The 26117-nt window shown below is 36.3% G+C and overlaps 2 protein-coding genes across 2 annotated transcripts; both read left to right on the top strand.

The window, feature by feature from the left end:
* The first annotated feature begins 2687 nt into the window (after window positions 1-2687).
* LOC108670982 lies at window positions 2688-5110 on the top strand. The gene is made up of 2 exons (XM_018158468.2): window positions 2688-2695; window positions 2996-5110. The coding sequence occupies exons 1-2, from the start codon at window positions 2688-2690 to the stop codon at window positions 4245-4247; spliced, it is 1260 nt and encodes a 419-aa protein (XP_018013957.1). The 3' UTR covers window positions 4248-5110.
* A 3340-nt stretch (window positions 5111-8450) lies between these two features.
* Window positions 8451-24540, top strand: LOC108670983 (myotubularin-related protein 9). Its single transcript, XM_018158469.2, has 11 exons — window positions 8451-8825; window positions 10762-10924; window positions 11893-12044; window positions 12451-12579; window positions 13500-13622; window positions 18242-18365; window positions 20229-20350; window positions 21909-22015; window positions 22573-22802; window positions 23587-23666; window positions 24010-24540. Exons 1-11 carry the CDS (start codon window positions 8685-8687, stop codon window positions 24202-24204), a joined length of 1566 nt encoding a protein of 521 aa, XP_018013958.1. The 5' UTR covers window positions 8451-8684; the 3' UTR covers window positions 24205-24540.
* The last annotated feature ends 1577 nt before the right edge of the window (window positions 24541-26117 follow it).

Raw genomic sequence — 26117 nt, forward strand, 5'->3', positions numbered from 1 at the left:
TACAAGTGCAAAAACTGTGGAGGGCCACACATCGCAAGCCACTGAGACTGCCGATATAGTGTGCAAGCCAAGGCCATATATGCATTAACAAGAAGTGGAATGCCTTATGATTTAGCCCTAATGCAAACCAACTCAATACACCACAGCCTATATTCAGGAAGACCCCTCCTAAACAGTCCAAGTGGCCAAGCATCTCAACAACCATGTCATCAGCCAGCAATGCCTCAGAAAAGCCCTCTCTAGATCAATACCATTCAAACAGAAGTGCAAAAATCTCACAAATCCATCAAAGCAGTTTACCCTATCCAAGCACCATACCATCAGTAGAGAACACCAATAGCCAAGTGACCAAAGCACTTGCAACACAAGCCTCAAATCATAGTCCCACCAATATGGTTGCAGAAACGCCCTCAATGGAAGAGGCAATAGCCACCCTGACAACCGTAATCAGAAGTGAAATTCAGAAACTCAGCATCTCTATTTGCAAATTTCTGAAAGAAATTGTCCTAACAGATTTATCAAAAGAAAACAAAAAGGGAAGGAACTGCAAACCATCAGCACAATCAGGAAACGCTTTGGCAGTGGGGTTGCAGAAGCTCTGCTGGAGGAACTTCATGCTGAGTCTACTACTACAATTGAGGCAACCCTATCAGCTGTTTGTTTATCTACCTTTTCTGGCCCCTCTAACACTTGCATGGAAGAGAGTAAGAAAAATAATAGGGACCCTAAATTGAACCATCAAATAAGTGAACCTGGCTTTGTACTAGATGCACCTTGCCTCCAATGGAAGCCTCACATTGAGATGTTGGGAACATCATGCTTTCCAACCCTAAATCTTCTCAAATCCATATCCAATAGGCGTTAGGGTGCTGAACAAAGGGTCCTATTTTGTTGCTGCATTAGTATTAAAAGAAGCTCCTGGCAGTGCTGCCCAGGCAGGACTGGAGACATAGTATCTGGATACATATTTGAGGCACATTATAGGGCATGTTTCAGTTACTAACCTTTGGTAGTTGAAACTAATTAAAAATTGTACTGTAGTGATGATCACTATGTGGTTTAACTCAGGAAGGACAATAAATTATTTTAGTTAGACATTATGTTATTCAGTGTAGTCTTTTATTGCTTTGTCCTTCAACAGCTGCACAGCAGCTGTAGGAGGACAAATATATATGCTATGCCTGTGATATATTTTACTTGTATTTTTATTTTCTCTTATGCTATTTTATTTATTTTTCTTTCGTGCCCCAATATGCAAAAACATCCCATCTTGTGCTATGCTTTTCTATACTTTTTTGTCCAATTTTTTTGCTGATGTTCCAGGCTGTCAACTTGAATGCCTGAGCATCAACTAAACTCTTTACTATCAAGGTGCTAAATGGACCAGTTTCCAGAGCTCCTATAGGAAGTATCACTTATAGGTGTCTTTCATTTATAGGTGTACCTACTTCATTTATACGTGTACTTTATTTTATTTGATGTTTATTTGGTATGTAACACAAGAAAGAAAGAAACTATTTGGGCTCTCACTCTGGCCTCTTCCCTGCACTGCTGAGATAGGATAATGATTTTGCCAGTCCACAAGGGAGGAGTCGGAGTTCCAGCCTCCAGATATCTGATACCAAGACACAGTCAAAACTAGGGCTGAGCCTCAGCCAGCCTCTGAGGATGGTGATGATGATACTATCTTGTTTTTATGTTTATCAATTTTGTATGATCAATCTATTGTCATTTTCAATTTCAGCTTAATATAGTTCAATATTAGCATGTCATATTTTGGTGTTATGTATATACAAGCATATTCCTTAATTTTCTGCAAATGCTGCCATCATGCGCTTTAAAGGACTAGTAATCCTTATCTTGCTGCTCATTCAGGTTAGTAAATTTCTTAGAGATGCTATGCTCTTCAATACTAAGTTATCAGGTAATATAGCGTAATTAATTTGATTTTCAATAATCAAACGCTTATATGTATCATTGTCTCACTTTATCTGACATTAATTAGGTAATGGGTAAAATTTACTGCAAGAATTTGTATTTTTGTCACATTCATTCTTATTTGGCTTTTGCCCATTTTTCTAGATGTGCTAATGTTGAAAAAATCCAATTGAACTGCTGAAGTTCAAAATTTCAAGGAATGACTTATGTGGGGTACAATACTGTATTTGCATTCTAACTAAAATATATATATATATAAACAACTTTGGTGCCTTTGTATTCCAGAAAAAAGTGAGATTTTTCCAATTAAATATAGGTATTGAATATATACGAGATAATTTTGCCTTTTTGTTCAGAATACAAATACTAGCACAATTTTTTGCTTATCTATCTACAACTGGCCAACCTATTTAGCATTTTCTTTTCAAGATTTGCAACATTTTAATTTAAATTTTCTATTGGTATATTTGAGTGCTAACTTCCTTGAATAGCTAAGAACCTGTAGACCAATCTAAAAATTATTCTAAAGGTTTGGCCCAAATTTTCACTTCCAGCAATACTTGTCTGTTATATTTTTAAATCGCAAAAATTAGCTACAATTATGTTGATTTTAATGATCCTTCTCTCTAGGCTGGCTGCTTTAAACATGCAAATTTCTTCTCTAGTATCGTATGAATTTGCCTAAAGGTTTGTTATGTATTTACTGGGAATATTCCATGTGCTTATGGAGTCTTCCTCATCACCTCAAGATGAAGAAGTCAATCAAATCTTATATTGATGTTTTAGCTTAATTAGTACAATACCAGAGACTAAGATGCAGAGCAAGCCACATCCATTGGGTTGGCTATGGTGGTGCAGTGGTGAGAGACTCAGTCTCTTGCACCCGGCTCCCGGGTTCTCTGTCTCTCGCACCCAGCTCCCGGGTTCTCTGTCTCTCGCACCCAGCTCCCGGGTTCTCTGTCTCTCGCACCCAGAAGGATTAATAAATGCTCATTAATAACCTACTAAAAATCTGCTACTTTTGCCTTATCTAATGAATTAGTTTGGCTCTCTACAGATGGTTTGGTGCCGAAGTGTGTGTCAAGGAAGGCAGTAACGTCACGGCAAGCTCTGCAGACCGCTGTGTCTGCAACCCTGGCTGGGGTGGACGTCGCTGTGGTCTGCCCCAGTCTGTCCTCAGTCACAGCTGGATGACCGAGCCCAAGTTGGTAGCAAGTCTGCAGGTAAGAAAAAGACCCAGAAGAGTGATTGTTTTCATTAACAATTACTACTATGATGCCGGCATCTTGGAGCTCAACATAAGGATGCTTGGGGACTTGGTGGATGTGTATGTTGTCAGTGAAGAGGAGGTCTTGTACAGGCATAAAAATGAAAGTTTTGTATTCATGCTGGAAAATGGTTTTCTGAAAGATTTCCATGACAAGCTGGTGTTTGTTAACATCACCGAGCCATCGTTGCCTTCCATTGATAAACTTCACTTCACTGTTGTTGAAGGTCTTAAGCTAATTTCTGACCTGAGAGTGGATGATTTGTTCATATTCCTGACTCCTGAGCACATCCTATCACGTGATTTTGTTCTCTTCCTAAAGCTTTTCCACAATTACCCACAGCCAGTTAGATGTGGCTTCAACCAACATGTATATGGTCTACAATTAGTGTTGCCTAGTGGCAGTGAAAATATTAATTTATCAAGTGAGGCTAGTGAAATTAAGGTCGCTTCCAGCAATAGGCATCAGTTTGGATCTGTCCATATTTCTTTAGAAGGTGCTTCACATGTGCCAAATAGTTCTAAGAGACATAGACGTGATGCTTTCAATAATGCTCTCTTCAATGAACTTTATTCTAATCATACCCAGTTTGAACAAAACATAAGTGATGTGCCTAGTATATGTGCCGTGTCTGCCCTGGTCTTGAGCAACGTTTTTGAGAACAAAATGCAACGACTCCAGGAAGAAAGTTTGCTCCTCAAGAAAAATCACCTTGAATTTTTTGACTCGCTCAACTACCCTTTGTTTCCGTGGACGTATGAAAATGCGGGCTGGCGATGCCACTTGTGTCTCATGTCATCAAGTGATATATATGAGAAATTGAGAGTTATGCCAGATTATTTAGCCCCCTCATGGTTTGATGGCCAACCTTCAGTGCAGTCAAGAATGATTTTAATCATTGAAAAACTCAGAAGTAATGAAATGACCGAGTATCAAATTCAGGCTCAAAGAATCTCAATTCATGGATCGCAGTCTAGAATTATACCTAAGTATGTCTTGGAACATGAAGCTCAGTACTACCAAAAACTTTTCTTCCTGTGATTTTCCTGTGCTCACTCATTTGTGTTTTTCATCATGGTAAAGAAAAGGAAATTCAACAGCCAATCATGGTGGCCAAATAAATAGAAATTGGATTGTGCATAGTATAGCTAAGCGTAAACATATCTTCAAACTACCAGCAATATTGTGATATCTGGAGTATTTTTATACTCAGTAGCCTGTTTATATACATTCTATGGCTAACAATAAACATGTTTTCTATAAACATATGCCAAGTGAACTAATTGTTACTATATAATAATATACCTATATTTGAAAGAGCTAACATTGTACATTTTAGACCGACACACAACTTTGAGCCACAACATAAGTTTTCTGTTTGTTATGAACTTGCCCCTATTGCATGCTTGCCAATATGTAATTATAGTTAAGAAGAGTTATACCTCAAGTGCCTTAGAATTTTGTACAAGCTTAGGAAATGAAGATTTTTTTAGTATGTAAATTGGAGATTTTTTAGGGCAAGCCATCATCCTATGCATTTTCAGGTACCATACATTACAAAAAATAAATTGTTATATAGAAAATTCAAAAATAATTTTCAGTAATAACCTCCGTAGCTTCTCCTATAGAGCATTTATTTTATAAAAGGTGAATGCATGCATAGGAACTAACCTTGCAATAATTTTCTGTTTTGTTATGGGTCAAATGTTATGGCAAATATTGAAGACATACTTTATATGTCATTAAATCTTATTAGTTGGAATAAGAATGCTCAGTTGCAATTGAGAAATTTTAATGCATTGAATTATTCTGACAATATCGGGTAAACTGAGCTGCTGAGAGCTCCTTGAGAAAGTGTGAAAAAATATAACTCAGTAGGTACTCACTGCAGACAAAAACTTGAGGTCACGGACGTACGGACAGACAGACATGGCGAGCACAATAGTGCATTTTTTCCATAAATGAGAAAATGTGCTAAAAAGGAAACCCTATTTATTGCGTAGAAGCTGACAATCTCGTGGTTAATTTCATGTTATTTTGTCATGATCATTATCAAAATCATATTCATAAGAAATGATTATTTATCAAAAATTAGTTCTGTGAATTGACAAAATCTTGTTTAATGGGTAGCAAACAATTATTTAAAGCTAGTATAAAAATGGCAATTCAAATTTTATTTTTTCCTGAGATAGATAAAAATTTTTGAAAATCATTTAAATATGAAGATTATTTAAATATTCTAATATAACAGTCTTTTTAGATTGCTGCATGATACTTGTAGATGTAATAAAAGAAATGGGAAGTTACTTCAGCTTTTGTGTAAATTCATCACAATTAGAAATACACATAATACAGATCAAAATTGTTAGAAAAATGTATGTGTCGTTACCATGCTTTAGCTCTGAATAAATAATATGCATTTAAAAATTACCTACTTCTAAAGACAACACATCTAAAATATCCAGTGTTTTTGATGTTACACATGTACAATGAATTTCTAATCTTATTTTCAAATTAAAAAAAAAACAATTTTCAAATTTTTTTATATATAAAATTTTTTAAATTTTCACAATTATTTATTCTGTCAACTGACTCATGCATTGTCTCTGACTTTATGCAAGTGTGCAAAATTTCAAATTGATTGGACAGGTAGAAGAATTTCAAATATGGATTATAAAATTTGTAGCAGACAAAGTTATTTGTTTACGTTTTTTTTTTCATTATTAAAAAAATATATTTTAATTTCCAAAATTATTCTGTCAATTGGTTCATGCACATAGATTGTCTCCAACTTTACGCAAGTGTGCAAAATTTCAGATTGATTGGATGGGTAGAAGTGTGTTAAATATAAATCATGGTATAAGATTTGTAGCAGACAGAGAGAAGTGAAGTTAAAAACACAGCAGATATGCACATTTGACATGCTGAATTGTATGCAGATTTGACATGCTGAATTGTATGCAGATTTACATGTATATTTTTTATGTATATCTTTTTGTTAAGCTTCTTGAACATGAATTGAATTTGTTGTAATGCATTTATCACATTTATTGTTTATTATTTACTCAACTTGAAATGAGTTTGTATTTATTCAATAACTTGGATCTGAACTGATATATTTTTTCTGTGCAAGTAATTGAGAATCTCAATTGAACAGAAAGCTTTGTAATGATGAGTCTAGTTATAGAATAGGTATTTTTTATAGCATATCATCTAATTCTGTCTAGAGTTCATTGAATGATGCAATATTTTATTATAAAATATTTATTGTTTAGCTTACTGGAATGAAATTCTTATATTCAATAATTTTCATTAATATATGTATTTCTTTGTGCACATTAACCTTTATATTTTACATATTTTTCTATGTGATCTGCTAGTGCTTTGATAGTTTGCAATTAGTGAATTTATTGCTTTATATTCCTAGGTTTGTGCTAATTTTGAATAATATGAACAAAATAGACTCATGGTGCTCATTCTTTGAGTTTCATGCATTCGTTTGGTTATTGAGCTTCTGATGAAAAAGTAAATATTGTTGTTTTAAATATATGGCATTTTGTTATTCCCTACTTGGACTTTGCTGATTAAAATATCTTCATATGGCCTTATATAATATTAAATTTTGTTGAATCCAAATATTCAATAAATGGCTGATATTACAAATATTCAATACTATGGCTGGTGGCCAAATTGACCTTTTTTAATTTAATTGGTCTGAATTTTGAATGTTTTTTTAATTTTGTTCAGCTGCATGCTGACTATTCAGTATCAATTCATATAGGCAGGAAAGAAGCAGTGTTAGCTGAACCCACCTTCATAGAATGAATAATTGAACATCAATAAAAGATAAAGCACCCTGGGCAAGACATTGCATATTGAGATTTGTATGTAAGAGACCAATCGAAACCTCAATCCTTCCCACATACCTACTTATTACAAACCCACATACTAACCTATGTACAAACCTACATACCTACCTACATACCTACTTACCCACGTACTTACAAACCCATATACCAACCTATGTACAAACCTACATACCTACTTACCCACGTACTTACAAACCCTCATACTAACCTATGTTAAAATTTACTGATCTAACCAATCTACCTACTTACCTACCTACCTACATATCTAGGACCTACTTACAAACCCACATACCAACCTATGTACAAACCTACATACCTACCTACAAACCTACTTACCCACGTACTTACAAACCCTCACACTAACCTATGTTAAAAACTACTGATCTAACCAATCTACCTACTTACCTACCTACCTACATATCTAGTACCTACTTACAAACCCACATACCAACCTACGTACAAAACCATCAATTCATCTCAACCCTCACCTCAGGCCCCATTGACCTGGTGATGTCCACATTGGCATCACTAATGTGTACATGTTTTTTAAATAACGTTAAATGTACCACATCTTCTGATGTTATTTTTTATGATTACTAAATAAAAGATTTCTTGATGAAATGCAACCTGCAGGGAGTAGAAGCTGCCTGTGATAACATGTTGTCTAAAATTTGCATACTTTTACTATCAAATATTTTATTTGAGACTGCAGAATAATTTATTTAAGAAACTGTTGAAATAGTATTATTGTTATAACTTTCACTATTATGTGTTTATAATTTCTATTGAGATTTACTGGGCATTTTACTTGCAGCTTTTACAAGGGAGTTTACGTTCCCTCAGTTTCCCCAAGTTGAAGTTTCAATCTACTGAGAAAAATGAATGGGTTATATTGTATAAATAGTGAAACCCTGTCTGCCAGTAGCACTAATGATACACCCTTATGCCGTCTCAAACTGTGTTAGGATGACCCACACAAGTGCAAGAAGTGCATTGCTATTTGGACAAAGTCTAATCATTTCTCTGAGTATCAACTACATTCATGTGGGTGAAATTTGCCAAGTGTAATCAGGCAGGATTTTTGTTCTTTGTTTCCATATTATCTATAATTGATTTTTTGAATTCATCTTTTGATATCTTTGTGGGTAAAATAAAAAATTTGTTTAGTAAGCAAGAAAATTATAGGTTATTTTGGTAAATTTCTGTTATTTGAAAGCATTTACAAATACAAAATTAATATAAGTAACCAATAACTCTTGAGTATTAATAAAACTATAAAACACATGTCATTATTTAAAGAGGTGACACATTCCAGTTGAATATTTATCAAAAAAACTGAATTTAATTCTAAACCTTATCCTCCTGGCCACCTTAATTAGGTCACAGGGTTGTTGTAGTTGCCCTCACTGCTGTAGAGGGGAGGTTGTAGGTACCCTCACTGCTGTAGAGGGGAGGTTGTAGGTGCCCTCACTGCTGTAGAGGGGAGGTTGTAGGTACCCTCACTGCTGTAGAGGGGAGGTTGTAGGTGCCCTCACTGCTGTAGAAGGGAACTTGTGGACACCCTCATGCCATTATTGTAGCGGAGGACATTCTTCTCACCCCAGCAGGTATGGAGTTGTCCGATGTTATCAAAGTTGCTCGCTGTGAGCGCGTGATGCTCCACCAGCCTCACTGCCTCAAGGCCGAGGCAACGCTGGCCATCACATCACATCACCTCATCCTGGCCCCCCTGCACGGGGTCGAACTATGGGTAAATGCTGATAATGTTGCATATTGCATTTATATACCTGTTGTATTCAAAATTGTTTTGTTATATTTCTGTTAACAATGTTTATTGATTAATCTATTCAATATTTTGTGGTAACGTAACCTTTAACCTTTTATTACTGTACTCAGTCCCTTTAGTGATTTGTTTACTCAAGCAACATGATACTTGTTCATAGTTCTATTTTCTTAATATTCTTATAGTATACTAAAATTATAATAACTAATAAAATATTATAACCACTTGAATATTTTAAATAATATAATATTGAAGTATAACATAATACTTTAGGTGCTCCACAGCTACCTATACCCATGTTGCTGTATTTCTCTTCTGGTATAAAAAAACTACCAACTATTTTTTATCATTAAAATAAAATTATAATAAAAATTTGGTCTATAATAAAATGTATCTAAGATGAAGCATAATGTAACATCAGGTGCTGCACAGCAACGTAGACCATGTGGCAATATTCTTGTTTGAGAATATATATAAAATGGTCAATATTTATCATTCAATTGAAATTTTTAAAACTTTTATATATTGTAAAATGTATCAAATATTAAAGAATAATATATTACATCAGGTGCTGCATAGCAATGTAGACCTTAGTGCAAATTCTTGTTTGAGTATAAAATTTTAAAATAATTTTTTGTACCTATTCAATTGAAATCTTTAAAAAATTTTAGATTGTAGAATGTATAGAATATTAAAGTATAATATATTACTTTAGGTGCTGCATAGCAATGTAGACCTTGGCGCAATATTCTATTGACCAATAAAATGGTCAATATTTTTTCTCATTCAATTGAAATTTCAAAGATTTTATATGTTGTAAAATGTGTCAAATATTAAAGTATAATAAACTATTCATTTCAATTTATTCTTGGAACTATAGGTAATTGCAGCTAGTATTGCATATATATACATGTTGTTTTCAATTTATTCTTTTAACTATTTATATTTAATTGATATTGCATATATATATACCTGTTGTTTTCAATTTATTCTTTTAACAATTTATATTAAATTGATATTGCATATATGATATATATACCTGTTGTTTTCAATTTATTCTTGGAACTATGGGTAATTGCAGCTAATGCATATATATATATACCTGTTGTTTTCAAAATTTTTTAAATTCTTTCAACAATTTATATTTAATTGATAATTCATTTAATATGTTGTGGTAACCTTGAATAACTCAGTCCCATTAGTGGTTTGTTAACTCTATTAATGTGATATTTGTTCATGGTTTTATTTTCTTATAAGATACATTCATATAATCAAGTACCCTTATTATAAGATACATACATTAAGATGCATCAAATATTAAAGTATAATATATTACATCAGGTGCTGAGTATAAATCATTCTTGCTTGAGTATAAAATTTTTAAATATTTTATATTAGTCAATTGAAATGATAAAACTTTTGTATATTGTAAAATGTATCGAATATTGAAGTATAATATATTACTTCAGGTGCTGCACAGCAATGCAGACCTTGGTGCAATATTCTTGTTTGAGTATAAATTTTTTTTTACATTTTTTATCATTCAATTGAAATGATAAAACTTTTGTATATTGTAAAATGTATCGAATATTGAAGTATAATATATTGCTTCAGGTGCTGCACAGCAATGCAGACCTTGGTGCAATATTCTTGTTTGAGTATAAATTTTTTTTATATTTTTTATCATTCAATTGAAATTATAAAACTTTTGTGTATTGGAAAATCAATTGAATATTAAAGTATAATATATTGCTTTAGGTGCTGCATAGCAATGTAGACCTTGGTGCAATATTCTTGTTTGAGTATAATAAAATGGTCAATATTTTTTCTCATTCAGTTGAAATTTTAAAGATTTTATATGTTGTAAAATGTGTCAAATATTAAAGTATAATAAACTATTCAGGTGCTGCACAGCAATGTAGACCATGTAGACAGACGCAGCCAGGGGGCCACAGGCGGCTCTCTGTTCCTGCTCTGCAAAGACCTGCGCCGTCTGCAGCTGGACATCCTCGGCACCGACCTCTTCACTAAAGTTGCTGACACTCTTGAGGACCTCTCGAGAGTGGGTGAGTTATGGGGGTCATAGGGGTCATGTGACGATGGCCTCGGCAGGGTCCTCTTCACTAAAGTTGCTGACACTCTTGAGGACCTCTCGAGAGTGGGTGAGTTATGGGGGTCATGTGGGTCATGGGGGTCATGTGGGTCATGGGGGTCATGTGGGTCCTCTTCACTAAAGTTGCTGACACTCTTGAGGACCTCTCGAGAGTGGGTGAGTTATGGGGGTCATGTGGGTCATGTGAGTCATGGGGGTCATGTGGGTCATGTGGGTCCTCTTCACTAAAGTTGCTGACACTCTTGAGGACCTCTCGAGAGTTGGTGAGTTATGTGGGTCATGTGGGTCATGTGAGTCATGGGGGTCATGTGGGTCATGTGGGTCCTCTTCACTAAAGTTGCTGACACTCTTGAGGACCTCTCGAGAGTGGGTGAGTTATGGGGGTCATGTGGGTCATGGGGGTCATGTGAGTTATGGGGGTCATACGGGTGAGTCATGTGAACCATGTGAACCATGTGAATCATGTGGATCATGTGACTAATGTGGGTGAGTCATGCGACTTGATTTAGTGCATGAATATATAAATAACATATAATATTTAAGTATCATGCACTCAATAGGTGACTGGACTCAATATTATTTTCTAACACAAATGGCAAGAAAATGTCCTTTTCAAATCATATATATTATATTTATTACAAACAGTATCACGAAAATATTTTACAACATTGTTGCCTTCTAAAATTTTTTTTTTCAAAATTGAGTTGAAATATGCATTAAAATTGATTTAATCATAGGACTCATACTAATAAATGCACGCAGACGAACCGCTGCTGCAGTACCCATTCTTCTACGAGCCGCTGCCACCACACAAAAATATTGTACAACATTGTTGCATTTTGAAAAAAAATATCAAAATTTACTTTCATTATGCTTTAAAATTGAATCAATCATAAGACTCATGCTAATAAATACCCCCAGACGAACTGCAGCTGCAATATCCATTCTTCTACGAGCCGCTGCCGCCGCCGCTGGAGGACGGTTGGGCGGCCTTCGCTCCTGAGACAGAACTCAACCGCATGCTCCTACCCGGCGACACCTGGCGCATATCTCACCTCAATGCCGGCTACAAGGTGCGGTTATGTGCTTATGGCACGTGCTTAGGGCAGAAATTAAATGAAATACAGTTCTGTCATGTAATATACCATTGTAATATACGTACCATTGTCACATACCGTACGTACCATTGTTATATATGTACCATTAATATAAATCATTTCATATACCTCTGAGTAAATTAATTTTTGTCACAAGGGTCATGTTAAATGGATTATTTGTTATGCTGGCCATGTGACATGTGTTATACGACGTAAGTTATGGGACATGTAGCATGTGTCATGTGACATGTGACACAAGTCATGTGACATAAGTTATGTGACATATGTTTTCTGACATGTGTTATGTGACAGTCATGTGACATAAATGATGTGACATGTGTCATGTGACACAAGTTATGTGACACAAGTCACGTGGTCGCAGGTGTGCCGCAGCTACCCGCAGCTGCTGCTGGTGCCGCGCGCCATGGAGGACGAGGAGCTGGTGGCCGCCGCCCTCCACCGCCAGGACCACCGCCTCCCCGTCATGGCCTTCCGCCACCTCCCCACGGGGGTGAGTGGCCTACCGCCACCTCCCCACGGGGGTGAGTGGCCTTCCGCCACCTCCCCACGGGGGTGAGTGAACGGGGGTGAGTGGCCTACCGCCACCTCCCCACGGGGGTGAGTGGCCTACCGCCACGTCCCCACGGTGGTGAGTGGCCTCCCGCCACCTCCCCACGGGGGTGAGTGGCCTCCCGCCACCTCCCCACGGGGGTGAGTGGCCTGCCGCCACCTCCCAACGGGGGTGAGTGGCCTACCGCCACCTCCCCACGGGGGTGATGTCAGAAGACTGGGAGCAGATGTCTAACAAACATTTACATTATTTAAAAATAATAAAATTAATAGGTATTATTTTTATTAATAATTAAAAATATTAATACTAAAATTCTGGTGCAGTGATGTCTGATCACCAGGATGGTGGCAACAATTGATATGCAGTTCATTAATGATTATATTATTAAAACCTAATTATTCAGAATAAAGGACTTTTTTCTTGCCTTGTTTGTTTGCAGTTATCAGGTATTGAATATTTAATGTTAAGTACAGTTGGTGTGAAAAGTATCCAACACAAAGGAAGAACTTTGTTATTTTGTATCTTAACTTTTACGAAATTGCAATCATCAAGTCAACATTTGATGATATTGTTGATTTGATATATATTTGAATATCTCATGTACATTTACATTAGAATTGTATTGCTTTGTGTTATTTTCTTTGACAAGCATTAGGTCAACATTTGATGATATTGTTGTTTTTATACGACATTTGTATTTCTTATGTACATTTACATTAGAATAGTTTTTTGTGTGCTTTTTTTGTCGGATAAGTTTTAATTAAACAATTTTTTCATTTTTGTCAGATACTTTTTGCACCCACGGTAAACACTTACCCCGGTATTGAATATCATCATCATTAATAACTAACTGTTTACAGGCAGTGTTAGTGCGGAGCAGTCAGGCCATCAGCAGCTATAACAACAGCAGCAGCAGCAGTGCAGCAGCTGCAGCAGCAGCTGTAAAGCGCAGCAAGGAAGACGAGAAGTTGCTGGCAGCCAAGGTATTCACCACTCAGCCAAGGTATTCACCACTCAGCCAAGGTATTCACCACTCAGCCAATCTTGGTATGTTAATAGATTCTGCTAGAGTTCATTTCTAAACTTAGTTTCTAGAGTTAATTTCTAGACTTTATTTCTAGAGTTCTCTCTCCTTAGCAGTGAGTATTCAAAATAGCTGTTGATTTCACAAATTATTTTTTCCGGAATCAGATAAAATGATTGCCACGTTAGTATCAGTCAATTGAACAGAACCAAATTATAATTTAGTTACAAGTCGTACTTTATAAACCGTCATCTAAAAAATTCCCTGTAATTGAAAGTCCTTTAAAGTACTGTTTTTTTAATATTTTAAGTTGTAGCTGCTACTGATTTTGGTTTCTTATGGCATTATTTCATCAAATTGTAATGTGGTTGCGATGTAGGTACATGTTTTACCTCCATATTTTTTTCTTATTAAACTCAATTCTTATTAAACCTATTGAGATTCTCACATGCAATATAATGAAATATGATATAAAATTCAACTTTTGACTTACTAGGCAGCACCAATAATAATGATAGTGCATTTTCATGCTTGCTCTAGTATATTCCTTACACAGGGTGAACTAGAATTAAGTGACCCTTTTAATTTGTTAATAAATAAAAAACTAAGAACGTTATGAAGTTGAAACTTGTTTCATTTAAAAGAAGAACATTTTTATGGTAATATTGATTAAAAAGGTCAGTTAATTCTGGTTCACCCTGTATATTAAATTAGGATTAATTAATAAATAAATAATAAAATTAATTAGTGTCACATACACAGCATATGTTAGTTTATGGTGTTTTACCCACGTAACTTATTTTCAGGTCTATGAGTCCAAGCTTTTAATTATTTTAGTATTAAATAATTTCCTATGTAGATCTTAGCTTTTCATTTAACCGGATAAAACGTATTAGCTTTTCAGTTAAAGTGATAATCGTAAATTGAAGGATAAAATGGCCGCACGGTAATTGTTGAAATTAGAAGCTTACAAATTGCTCATTGCACCATCTGTCTGAACTAGTGTAATTAAAGGTGTTTAACTAGTGTAATTAAAGATGTTTAACTAGTGTAATAAAAGTTGTTTAACTAGTGTTATAATAGGCGTTTAACTAGTGTAATAAAAGTTGTTTAACTAGTCGAATAAATAACCTATTGCTGAGTCTGTAGCACCGCTAGCAGACCTTATAGTAGCAGACAACATTGGCGTGCACTCAAAAATTATAATAGTATCATCTTGTCCAAATATTGACTAATTACCTGCACGTAGCACTGACACGTAGCCCTTTTGCTGTACCAAAGTGACCGACACTGTAGAGAAGCAAGTAACTCATTATTTAGACAAGATGTCTTCATTTATATGAGTGTAGCAGCTGCCCTGTAGAGAAGCAAGTAACTCATTATTTAGACAAGATGTCTTCATTTATATGAGTGTAGCAGCTGCCCTGTAGTAACATTTTGTTCTTGTGTCCCTCAGAGTCTGGCTCAGAGTGCTAAAATACAGGTATAGATTTATCTTATATCTGCTTTATTTATTTATTGTTTATATCTTATATCTTGCTTTATTTATTTTTTATTTATATGTTATAGCTTGCTTTCTTTATTTTTTATTTATATCTTATATGTTACTTTATTTATATATTTTATATGTGTTATCATCTTGCTTTATTTATATATTCTTTATATGTTACCATCTTACTTTATTTATATATTATTTATGTGTTATATGCTGCTTTATTTATTTATTATTTATCTATATAATTTATGTTTATTATTTATTATACGTTTTATGCTTTAATTTTTTAATTTGTTCTCGGAAAAATGAATGGGTCTTATTGTCTAAACTCTAAAGAGTGACACACTTTCACCCTTTTACCTGGGGGCGAAGTGGGTCATATAAAAATAGTCATATGTCAGAGACAAAAGAACAAAAAAAAAAAAAAGACTTCCCAGACACAAGGCAGAAAGTGCATCACTATTTGGACAAGTCTTGCTCATTTCTCTGAGTGTATATATGCTTTGCAGCTTAGTGTATATAATTTTTTTCAGTTATATGGCTTTTATTACCGCCTAAAATTTTAATTCAATGCTTAAATTAATTTTTTGTTGCACATATCAAAGATTATTTTGTTTCTTGATCTTTTTTTATAATTTATTTGAGAAATTGTTATTGTTAATTGCATACTTTTTTTCGTCTTAATGAATTTGTATCAATGGAAATGCAGAATTTATTCTACAATTTTTTAAAAAGTTTCTGCTTCATTTAAAATTATTTTTTGTTTGCACCAACAGTTACGTGCTTTAATTATTGTTGAGATTTTATTTCTTCTTTTATATATTATAATATTTATTTTATTTAGAAATAATTCAACCAATTATTATTGTTGTTCTCTCTCAATTATTGTATAAAAACAATGTTATTCTCATGGCTTCTTTTGAAAAAAATAAGATCTGAAAGTAAATTACAAATTGAATCTGTCTGTAAAATTTTTATGTAGAATTTTTTTTAATTGTTATTGGATTTAATAAATTAAGTTCTTATTGTTGAATTTCACTCTAAATTCTCATTGTTAAATGTTTTTAACAAATTTTGAACATAAAATTTTGTCAACGCAATTTTTATTTTTAAAATAATATATGTGTTGAACAATATTGTGTTTACTAACGTGCTCATCAATGATAATGCTTTATCTTTCTCAGTCAAGCAAGATTTTAACTACCTAATATTTAGTGCCTGCTGTTGCTTTTTAAATCTATGTTTGTTATGTAACTAAAACAGAAATTTAAATTTTTTATTAAGATTTAGAGGCCGTGGAATTACTCATGACAAATAATTTTTCTCTCAGGCTTGACCGAAGTCATCTTCAAATTTTTAATATGGTTGAAATCTAGAACTGAAGTTTTGATATTTAAAATCCTTAATAAAATCTAGAACTGAATTCTTAATATCTAAAATCATTAATGAAATTTAAAGCTGAATTCTTAACATTTAAAATCATTAATAAAATCTAGAACTGAATTCGTAATATCTAAAGTCCTTGATAAAATCTAGAACTGAATTCTTAATATCTAAAATCTTTAATAAAATCTAGAACTGAAGTCTTAATATCTAAAATCATTAATAAAATCTAGAACTGAATTCTTAATATCTAAAATCCTTAATAAAATCTAGAAGTGAAGTCTTAATATCTAAATTCAACAATTAAATCTAGAACTGAATTCTTATAATCTAAAATCATTAATTAAATTTAGAGCTGAATTCTTAACATCTAAAATCCTTAATAAAATCTAGAACTGAATTCTTAATATCTAAAATCAGTAATAAAATTTAGAACTGAATTCCTAATAATCTAAAATCATTAATGAAAGCCATCTGTCAATAGGAGTCTTTTTGCCACTGCTCGGAAACTCAACAGATTTGATTTAACTGCAGTTATCATTTTGTCATTTAAAATTAATTGAATTAATTATTCAAGTAATTAATGCTATATATTGGTGGATTATAAATTTGGCTGAATAATATTGGTATTCTTGATATGGCAGTTGTTAGGATTTCCTTTGCTTATGAACCGAAGTCATCTTCAAATTTTTAATATGGTTGAAATCTAGAACTGAAGTTTTGATATCGAAAATCCTTAATAAAATCTAGAAGTGAAGTCTTAATATCTAAAATCCTGAATAAAATCTAGAAGTGAAGTCTTATTATCTGAAATCATTAATAAAATCTAGAAGTGAAGTCTTATTATCTGAAATCATTAATAAAATCTAGAAGTGAAGTCTTAATATCTAAAAACATGAATAAAATCTAGAACTGAATTCTTAACATTTAAAATCATTAATAAAATTTAGAACTGAATTCTTAAATATCTGAAATCCTTAATAAAATATAGAACTAAAGTCTTAATATCTAAAAACATGAATAAAATCTAGAACTGAATTCCTAATATCTAAAATCATTAATAAAATCTAGAACTGAATTCTTAATATCTAAAAACATGAATAAAATCTAGAACTGAATTCTTAATATCTAAAAACATGAATAAAATCTAGAACTGAATTCCTAATATCTAAAAACATGAATAAAATCTAGAACTGAATTCCTAATATCTAAAAACATGAATAAAATCCTTCTGTCAATAGGAGTCTTTTTTGCCACTGCTCGGAAACTCAACAGATTTGATTTAACTGCAGTTATCATTTTGTCATTTAAAATTAATTTAATTAATTATTCAAGTAATTAATGTTATATATTGGTGGATTATAAATTTGGCTGAATAATATTGGTATTCTTGATATGGCAGTTGTTAGGATTTCCTTTGCTTATGTTTTATTTATTTATGTATTTATTTAAAAATAAATAAATAAGTAATACATAAATTGTGTGGAGATCACCTTTGCCTAATTAATATTCAGATTAGGTGATAATTAATATTATAATGAGATGATAATCAATAAAATGTCAATAAATGTTTGGATTGTAGTACAATTAAATGTGGGGGAGCTGTATTATGATTATTAATTAACATATTGCTGAAGTTGTTATACTGTAGGCTGTAACATATATTATTAATATTCTAATTAAGTAATGGTATATGACAGCTGCGTGGGGGAGGTGGGGGAGGAGTACAGGAGGGGGAGCTGCATTACCCCAACTGGCGACGGGTGCACAAGCCCATAGACCGCCGCCACACCCTGCTGGAGTCCCTGGCCAAGCTCATGGATGGTGGGTGGTGGTGGTGTNATACTTTAAAAAAAAGTTAAGAGATCGTAAGTTCATCAGCCAATCATTGACGACCTTTCAAGCAAAATCCACCAATCATAGACAAGAAAATAGAGCGTAAGTACTTACGTTCACTTAGCGAGTTTTGAAAGCATGGCCCCAGTGCTGTAGATTGTGAAATCGTCAGCATAGGAGATGATCTTGATGTTGGGTGGTGGTTGGGGTGCCTTGGAGACATAGTAATTGAAGAGGGCAGGAGACAGGACGGAGCCTTGTGGAACACCTGTGTGGATTAATCGGTGTTTAGAGTTTTGATGGCGGAATTCCGTAGAGGCAGAACAGCCGTGTAGGTAGTTGGAGTTCCAGCGTGTGAGAGATCCGGGTAGTGGGGAGGCGAGAAGGTCGTCGATCAGTATCCGGTGGTTGACGGTATCGAAGGCCTTAGTGAGGTCGGTAAAATTTAGCGTCGTTGTCCGGTTTGCCGGGTTTGAGCAGCGGTATGACTTTGGCGGATTTGTAAATGTCGGGAATTCGGCATGTTCGGAGGGACTCGTTGAAAAGGCGTGTCAGGTAAGTAATTCTGAGTGGTCCAAGATATTTGAGGTGAAAGATGGTTAGTTTGTCTGGTCCAGTGATTTTGGAGGGACGGGATTGTTTGATTGCGTTGGCCACTTGTGCCGATGAGAAGAAGGGACTGTTCGATAGGTCGAGGTTCTTTGACTTCCGGGTTGTGATTTAATTGAGCTTATTTGAGTGACAGCCGTGGAGAGACTGTTGAAGCGATCAGCAAGCTTTTTGGTGTTATTGATGGGCCTCTCATTGAAGTTGATGGCGATATTGGGGTAATTTTTAGGTTTGCCGGCCTGGGCCTTCATTGTTGGCCAGAGGCTGTTCACGTTGGTATGGCGGTTGAAGGTAGAAAGGTATTGTTTCCAGCGGGCTTTTTTGTTGTCGTTGCTGAGCTGGTGGATACGGGCAGTAAAGAATGCTACATCGGCGGCACGGAGGATGTCTCGCTGTCGGGTGAGGTTGATGATGTTTTTGGAGAGGCCCGGTTTAGAACAGATGTGACGGCCTGAAGGAATGTTACGGTTGCTTGCGCTGATTAAAATTTTACGAAATTGATGTTCGGCGGTAGACAAGTTGGCAGGGAAGACTGAGTTTTCGAAGGCGGCCTCAGTGTCGGCACTCGGCAGTGTATTTTTCCCAGTCGGCTTTGGCAAAGTTCGTGAAGGTGATGGTGATTGTGAAGGCAGTGTAATGATAATTGGCAGGTGGTCGCATGACAGAGTGGTCATGGTGGTCCAATCCATGTGGGTGATCAGGGTATCTGAAGCGATTGAAAGGTCTGGCGAGGAGGGTTGTCCTGCGGTTGGAAGCCGGGTTGGTGTGTCCGAATTCAGCGTCCCGTGATCAGAACTGCCGATCTCATCCGCCAGTTCTTCTCCACGTGTGTCCTGGATGCGCGAGTGCCAGAGAGGGTCGTGTGCGTTCAGGTCGCCAGGTATCAATGATGCCACCACCAATGGTGGTGGCGGTGGTAGTGGTGGTGGTGGTGGTGGTGGGTGGACTATGGGTGGTGGTGGGTGGACTGTGGTGATGGTGGGTGGTGGTGGTGCTTGGACTGTGGGTGGCGGCGGGTAGAGGGTTTTTTTTAACTGGAAGATTATTTTGCTTGTTTCTGTATTTTAATTTTGCCTAATACCTCGCCGAGATCATGAACGATGGGTGGATGGTGCTGGCGATGTTAATTGAATAATCCTTAATGGGTTACAATGACCTTATTTTCCTTAATAATAGTAATCTGCAGTAGAGTTTTTTCGTAAAAATTTATTATTACTTTGATTATTTGTTAATGGTTTGCAGGCGTAAACGACACGGGCAGTTCCCAGGACAAGTGGCTGAGCCGCGTCGAGGCGAGCGGCTGGATGGCCAACATCCGGGACACTCTGGACTGTGCCTGCCTTGTGGCACAGTGCCTGCATCAGGTGTGTTGTGGCACAGTGCCTGCATCAGGTGTGTTGTGGCACAGTGCCTGCATCAGGTGTGTTGTGGCACAGTGCCTGCATCAGGTGTGTTGTGGCACAGTGCCTGCATCANGGCTCGAGATCGAGCGTGGCTAAGGTGAAGAGTGGAGTACCACAGGGAACGGTACTCGGCCCAATCCTCTTCCTCATTCACATCGCCGACATAGATGCGGCTGTGAACCACGCCATTACATCGTCATTCGCGGACGACACTAGGATACTAATGACCATAACGGACAGGACGGACTGCGAGAGGTTGCAAGAAGACCTCTCTGCAATATATGACTGGGCCCTAGTGAACAACATGCAGTTCAACGGGACCAAGTTCCGTTGGATCTAAGAGAGGGGGAGTTCACCCTGGAGACCTTCAAGAGACGACTGGACGTGTTCCTGAGCCCAATCCTAGATCGACCTCCCCTGCAACACTACCAGCGGCGAGAAGCAAGCAACAGCATCGTGCATCAGGTGGCCCAAATGAGGGCGGATGAACGATAATCAGAGGCGGTGATCCATCGTGGCCTGGGACTGCTATGTCCCAAACAAGTACCAAGATTACCAAGTACCAAGATTACCATAACTGTGTCGTAGTATTCAAATTAAATTATAAATGACTCTCCTTCTTTTAAATATTGCATAATAATGAGCATGATGTCGCCAGGAGGGCGCTAGTGTGCTGGTTATACATTTAATGTTAGAAGACGTCATGAATACAATAGGGAAATTACTATAAGAAATTAAATTACATTATAAATCACTGGCGTTATTTTAAACATAGAATAATAATGAGCCTGATGTGGGCAGGAGGGCGCTAGTGTGCTGGTGCACGACACGGTGGGCGTGGACGCCGCCCTGCAGGTGTCAGCGCTGGCGCAGGTCATCCTCAACCATGTGTTGTGGCACAGTGCCTGCATCAGGTGTGTTGTGGCACAGTGCCTGCATCAGGTGTGTTGTGTGGCACAGTGCCTGCATCAGGTGTGTTGTGTGGCACAGTGCCTGCATCAGGTGTGTCTGTATTTTATATATTAAATAAAAATTTTATGTAATTTGTTAATTTAATCATTAAATATAAATGTGCATGATAACTCTAGGTAGGCGCTAGTGTGCTGGTTATACATTCAATGTTAGAAGACGTCATGAATACAATAGGGAAATGACTGTAAGTATTCACATTATATTATAAATGACTGGTATTGTTTAAAAGATAGAATAATAATGAGCATGATGTGGGCAGGAGGGCGCGAGTGTGCTAGTTAAACATTTAATGGTAAAAGGCATTTTGAATACAATATGGAAATGACTATAAGTATTCACATTACATTATAAATGACTAGAATTGTAATAAAATATTGAATAATAACGTGCACAATGTGGGCAGGGGGGCGCGAGTGTGCTGGTTATACATTCAATGGTAAAAGGCATCTTGAATACAATAGGGAAATTAGCATAAGTATTCACAATACATTATAAATGACTAGTATTGTAATAAAATATTGAATAATAACGTGCACAATGTGGGCAGGAGGGCGCTAGTGTGCTGGTGCACGACACGGTGGGCGTGGACGCCGCCCTGCAGGTGTCAGCGCTGGCGCAGGTCATCCTCAACCAGGACTGTCGCACCGTCAGGGGGTGGGTTGTGAAAGTGGGTCAGAGTGTGGGTCATGGAGGTGGGTGTGGGGTCAGGGGTGGGTCAGAGAGTGGGTTTTGGGGTCAGAAAGGCAGTCAGGGAGTGGGTCATGAAAATGGGGCAGGGGGTGGGTATGGGGTGAGGGTGGGTGTGGGGTGAGGGGGTGGGTCAGAGAGTGGGTTTTGGGGTCAGGAAGGCAGTCAGGGAGTGAGGGTGTGATGTTGAAGGTGGGATTTTAGTTTGCAGTGGGTCGGGTAGTGGGCTGTGGGGGTCATGGTGGGTCAGGGAGTGGGGCGGCTAGCAGGGTAAGAGGCAGCCTGTTGAGCTGATGGAGTTTAAATGTTCTGTTTTATTTTTGCTTTAGTTAATACAATACAAAGCTGACCTGCACTCAAAGATATGTGTGAGACTCTGTCTTATTAGCTATGCACTTTTTACCCTGAGTGGAGTGACTCACGCATTCACTTGTGATTCATGCATTCACTCCTGACTCATGCATTCACTTGTGTCTCACGTACTCACTCCAGACTCACCCATTCACTCCTGACTCACCCACCAGATTCGAGGCACTCATCGAGCGCGAGTGGGTGCAGGCGGGTCACCCGTTCTCATCCCGCCACTCACGGTCGTGCTACTCGCCGCCCACTCACCGACACCGACACAACAGCCCCTCCTTCCTGCTGTTCCTCGACGCTGTTCATCAGATCCATGAACAGTTCGCTTGCAGCTTCGAGTTCAACCAGGACTTCCTGGTCCTGTTGTTTGAACATTCCTACAGCTCACAGTTCGGTGAGATGTACAGCTCAATATGATACTGTTGTTTGAACATTCCTACAGATCACAGTTCGGTGAGATGTACAGTTCAACATGAGACTGTTGTTTGAACATTCCTACAGCTCACGGTGAACAGCTTAACATAATACTGTTCCTACATTCAATTCAATGTTAGATGTGAAAAATAAAAAGTTGATGTGTAGCTTAACATTCGTATAGCTTAGTAACGAACTTGAGAATAATACTGTTTGTGCATGCAATTTGCAGTTTTATATTAGGAATAAGAATTTTTTTACATAATAATGCTTAATATAATAAAAATAAACTTTTATTTTGTTTGTGCGTAAAAATTTGCTGAGTAACCAAGCTGTTATCCTCTTGATTTTGCGTTTAAATAAATTGAAACGAATGCTGACGGGTGCGATTTTTTAAGAAGCACAATAAAAGTTGATCCCATTGGCGTACGCATTTCAAAATTTGTTGGTTAGAAGCGTGGAGCTTTGAAAACCTTGTAGCCAAGCAATTTAATAGCAAGAAATTTTTAAACTATATCTTACAACATCGTATATTGCAAGATTAGGATTAAAACGCGTGTAACCCACTACAAAATTACATTCCAAGTAACCTCCATCATAAAATTTTTGCGTGTTTTCCGTCACTTGACTTCATTGTTATTTATTTCTTCGAAACTTATGTTAGAAAACAATTATTATGAGAAATTATTATGATTGAATGATAACCGTTTTCAAAAGTCGTTACTCGAGTTTATTGTACATATTTTCTGTACATATTATAACAGGAACGTTCCTGGGCGACAACGAGTGTGAACGCGCGTCGCTGGGCGTGAAGCAACGTACGACGTCGCTCTGGTCGAAAACAGTATAACTTTTATACCCATTTCTCAAGACAGAATAACTTTTATACCCATTTCTCAGAACATTTTAATTTTTATACCCATTTCTGAAACCAGTTTAACTTTTATACCATTTCTTGAAAGAGCATAACTTTTATACCTATTTCTCATAAGAGCATAACTTTTATACCCATTTCTCCAAAGTGTATAATTTTTATACCCATTTCTCAAAAAATTATAATTTATGTACCCTAATCTCTCAACAATGAAATTTTTATACAAATTTCTCAAAACACTAAAATTATTTTTCTGCCCATTCCTCAAAACGGTATAATTTCTGTAGCCACTCATGTATTTATACTCGTGCAGGTGATCTGGACGAAAGTGTTGCTGCGGTGGGTGCTGGACGTGTCCCCCATAGAGGCCGCTGAGCGACTGATGACGTCACTCAGGGAGACGCACACGACGCTGCGTTCTGACGTCATCAAGTTACGTCGTCAGCTGCAGCTGCTCGAAGAACAGGCGATCAAGGAAGGAGTGCTGCTGCCTTCAACTGCTGACTAATATTGTGCTCTTTACTTATTGTACGAGCTCAGTAGCCTTGTACTATGTGGTGTACAAGCTAGGGCAATAGTGCTATGTGTTGTACTAGCTAGTACTATTGTACTATGTGTTGTACTAGCTAGTGCAAATGCACTACGTATTGTAATAGATAGTACTATTGTACAATATATTGTACCGGCTAGCACTACTGTACTATGTGTTTTACAAGCTAGTGCAATAGTGCTATGTATTGTACTAGCTAGTACTATTGTACTATGTGTTGTACCAGCTAGTATGTTGTACTACGTATTGTACTTGGTTGTGCAATTGCACTACGTATTGTACTAGCTACTACTATTGTACTAGCTACTACTATTGTACTAGCTACTACTATTGTACTATTTATTGTACTAGCGAGTACTGTTGTACTATGTATTGGACTAGCTACAACTATTGTACTATGTAATGTACTAGCTTGTATATAAATTCGCTTCGCAACTGTGCTGGCTTCAAAGTTACATTGTTTTTGAATCATTAAACGCGTAATCAATAGACTACGTGCATGCTGCTTTCGTAATTTGGTGATAATGATTTATGGAGAAGTTAATCATTTGGCGGGAAGTCCGAAGTTCATAATTTTACAAAATTAAATATTTGAATTAATTATGATACCAATTAAAGAAATTATCACATCTTCTCAACATCACCTGCTGTTGAAAAATAAAATGTATTGATTTATTATGATAAAAAGAGCTATCAATGCTTACTGCTTATATGTGTTGTAGTGATAATGTATATCGATTATAAAAACACATTAATAATTTTATGTATCTGAGATCTCTTATTTTGAGAACCAATGCGAAAATAAGTGGTCTCACGAAACTATTGAGGTTTCCATTCCGTCTTAGGCTATTTGTGATCATGTTTAACAAATTTGTTGTGTGTGTCAATTATTATATTTACTATTTATTTGATTATAAGTAAGGTGTTTTATTTTCAGAAATTATTATTGTTTCTTAAGCGTTTGTTTTTCATTCTGTCTCAATCAACATGTTTGTAGTACAAATATATGCAATTGTTGAATGTTTCCTTAGTTATTTGGATCCTAACAAGAGCGTTCGAATTTTTATTCTCAATTTATTCAATTATTCGGCGTCATTATTTAAGCATTTGCAGCACTCTTACGACTAGCGATTAATATTGATTTTGTTGATGAATAATCCAATTTTTCTAGTTCGGTACCGCAATAACAAAAATGGAACGCGTTTAAAGATTTGCCTGTCCTTTTTTGCATTCTGTCACTCTCTAACGTCAGCATTGTTGCAATTGTGAAGGTAAATCATCCAAACGTTTTCATTGCGTCGTCCATTTTTTTTTGCTGACTAATGGGTCTCCAGAGGCTTGTCCACACTCAGGAAAAAGTATAAATCATTATGTCCAAATAGTGACGCAATTTATCCGCGTAGCAAAGATACGCCTATTTTCCGTAACAAACTAAGTCAGAATGACCTATATCGGGGCAAAAACATTGATAGCTTTTTTGACAGTTTCTTGTTAGTTTATCAGAGGGTAGTGAGTCGTCACGATTATGAAAAAGCTATGGAAAAATATATGTTCAGATTTGAAATGCCTAGCTCCTTATCGAACCCGGTGAAAGTCTAGTAGCTATTTCAAACTATCGTCAGTCATGAAAAGATCCGGTCAAATGACACGATTTTAGATCTTCTGTGAACAAGGCACGAAAAGGTAAAGAATCAGCGACAGGCCACATCAGGCCTACACTTCAGCGCCGACATCACTATGTTATGTTATGAATGGTCCGATTATGGTTGAAAGTTCAACCATGGGTGCAATGTCAGCCTACGTTCACTCTCGATTTTACGGATGTTTGCTTGTCTTATATAAACTTAATGAGTTGATGTGCATCGTTGATG

This window comes from Hyalella azteca, unplaced genomic scaffold (genome assembly GCF_000764305.2).
Source record: "Hyalella azteca isolate HAZT.00-mixed unplaced genomic scaffold, Hazt_2.0.2 contig3672, whole genome shotgun sequence".
Lineage (NCBI taxonomy): Eukaryota > Metazoa > Arthropoda > Malacostraca > Amphipoda > Hyalellidae > Hyalella > Hyalella azteca.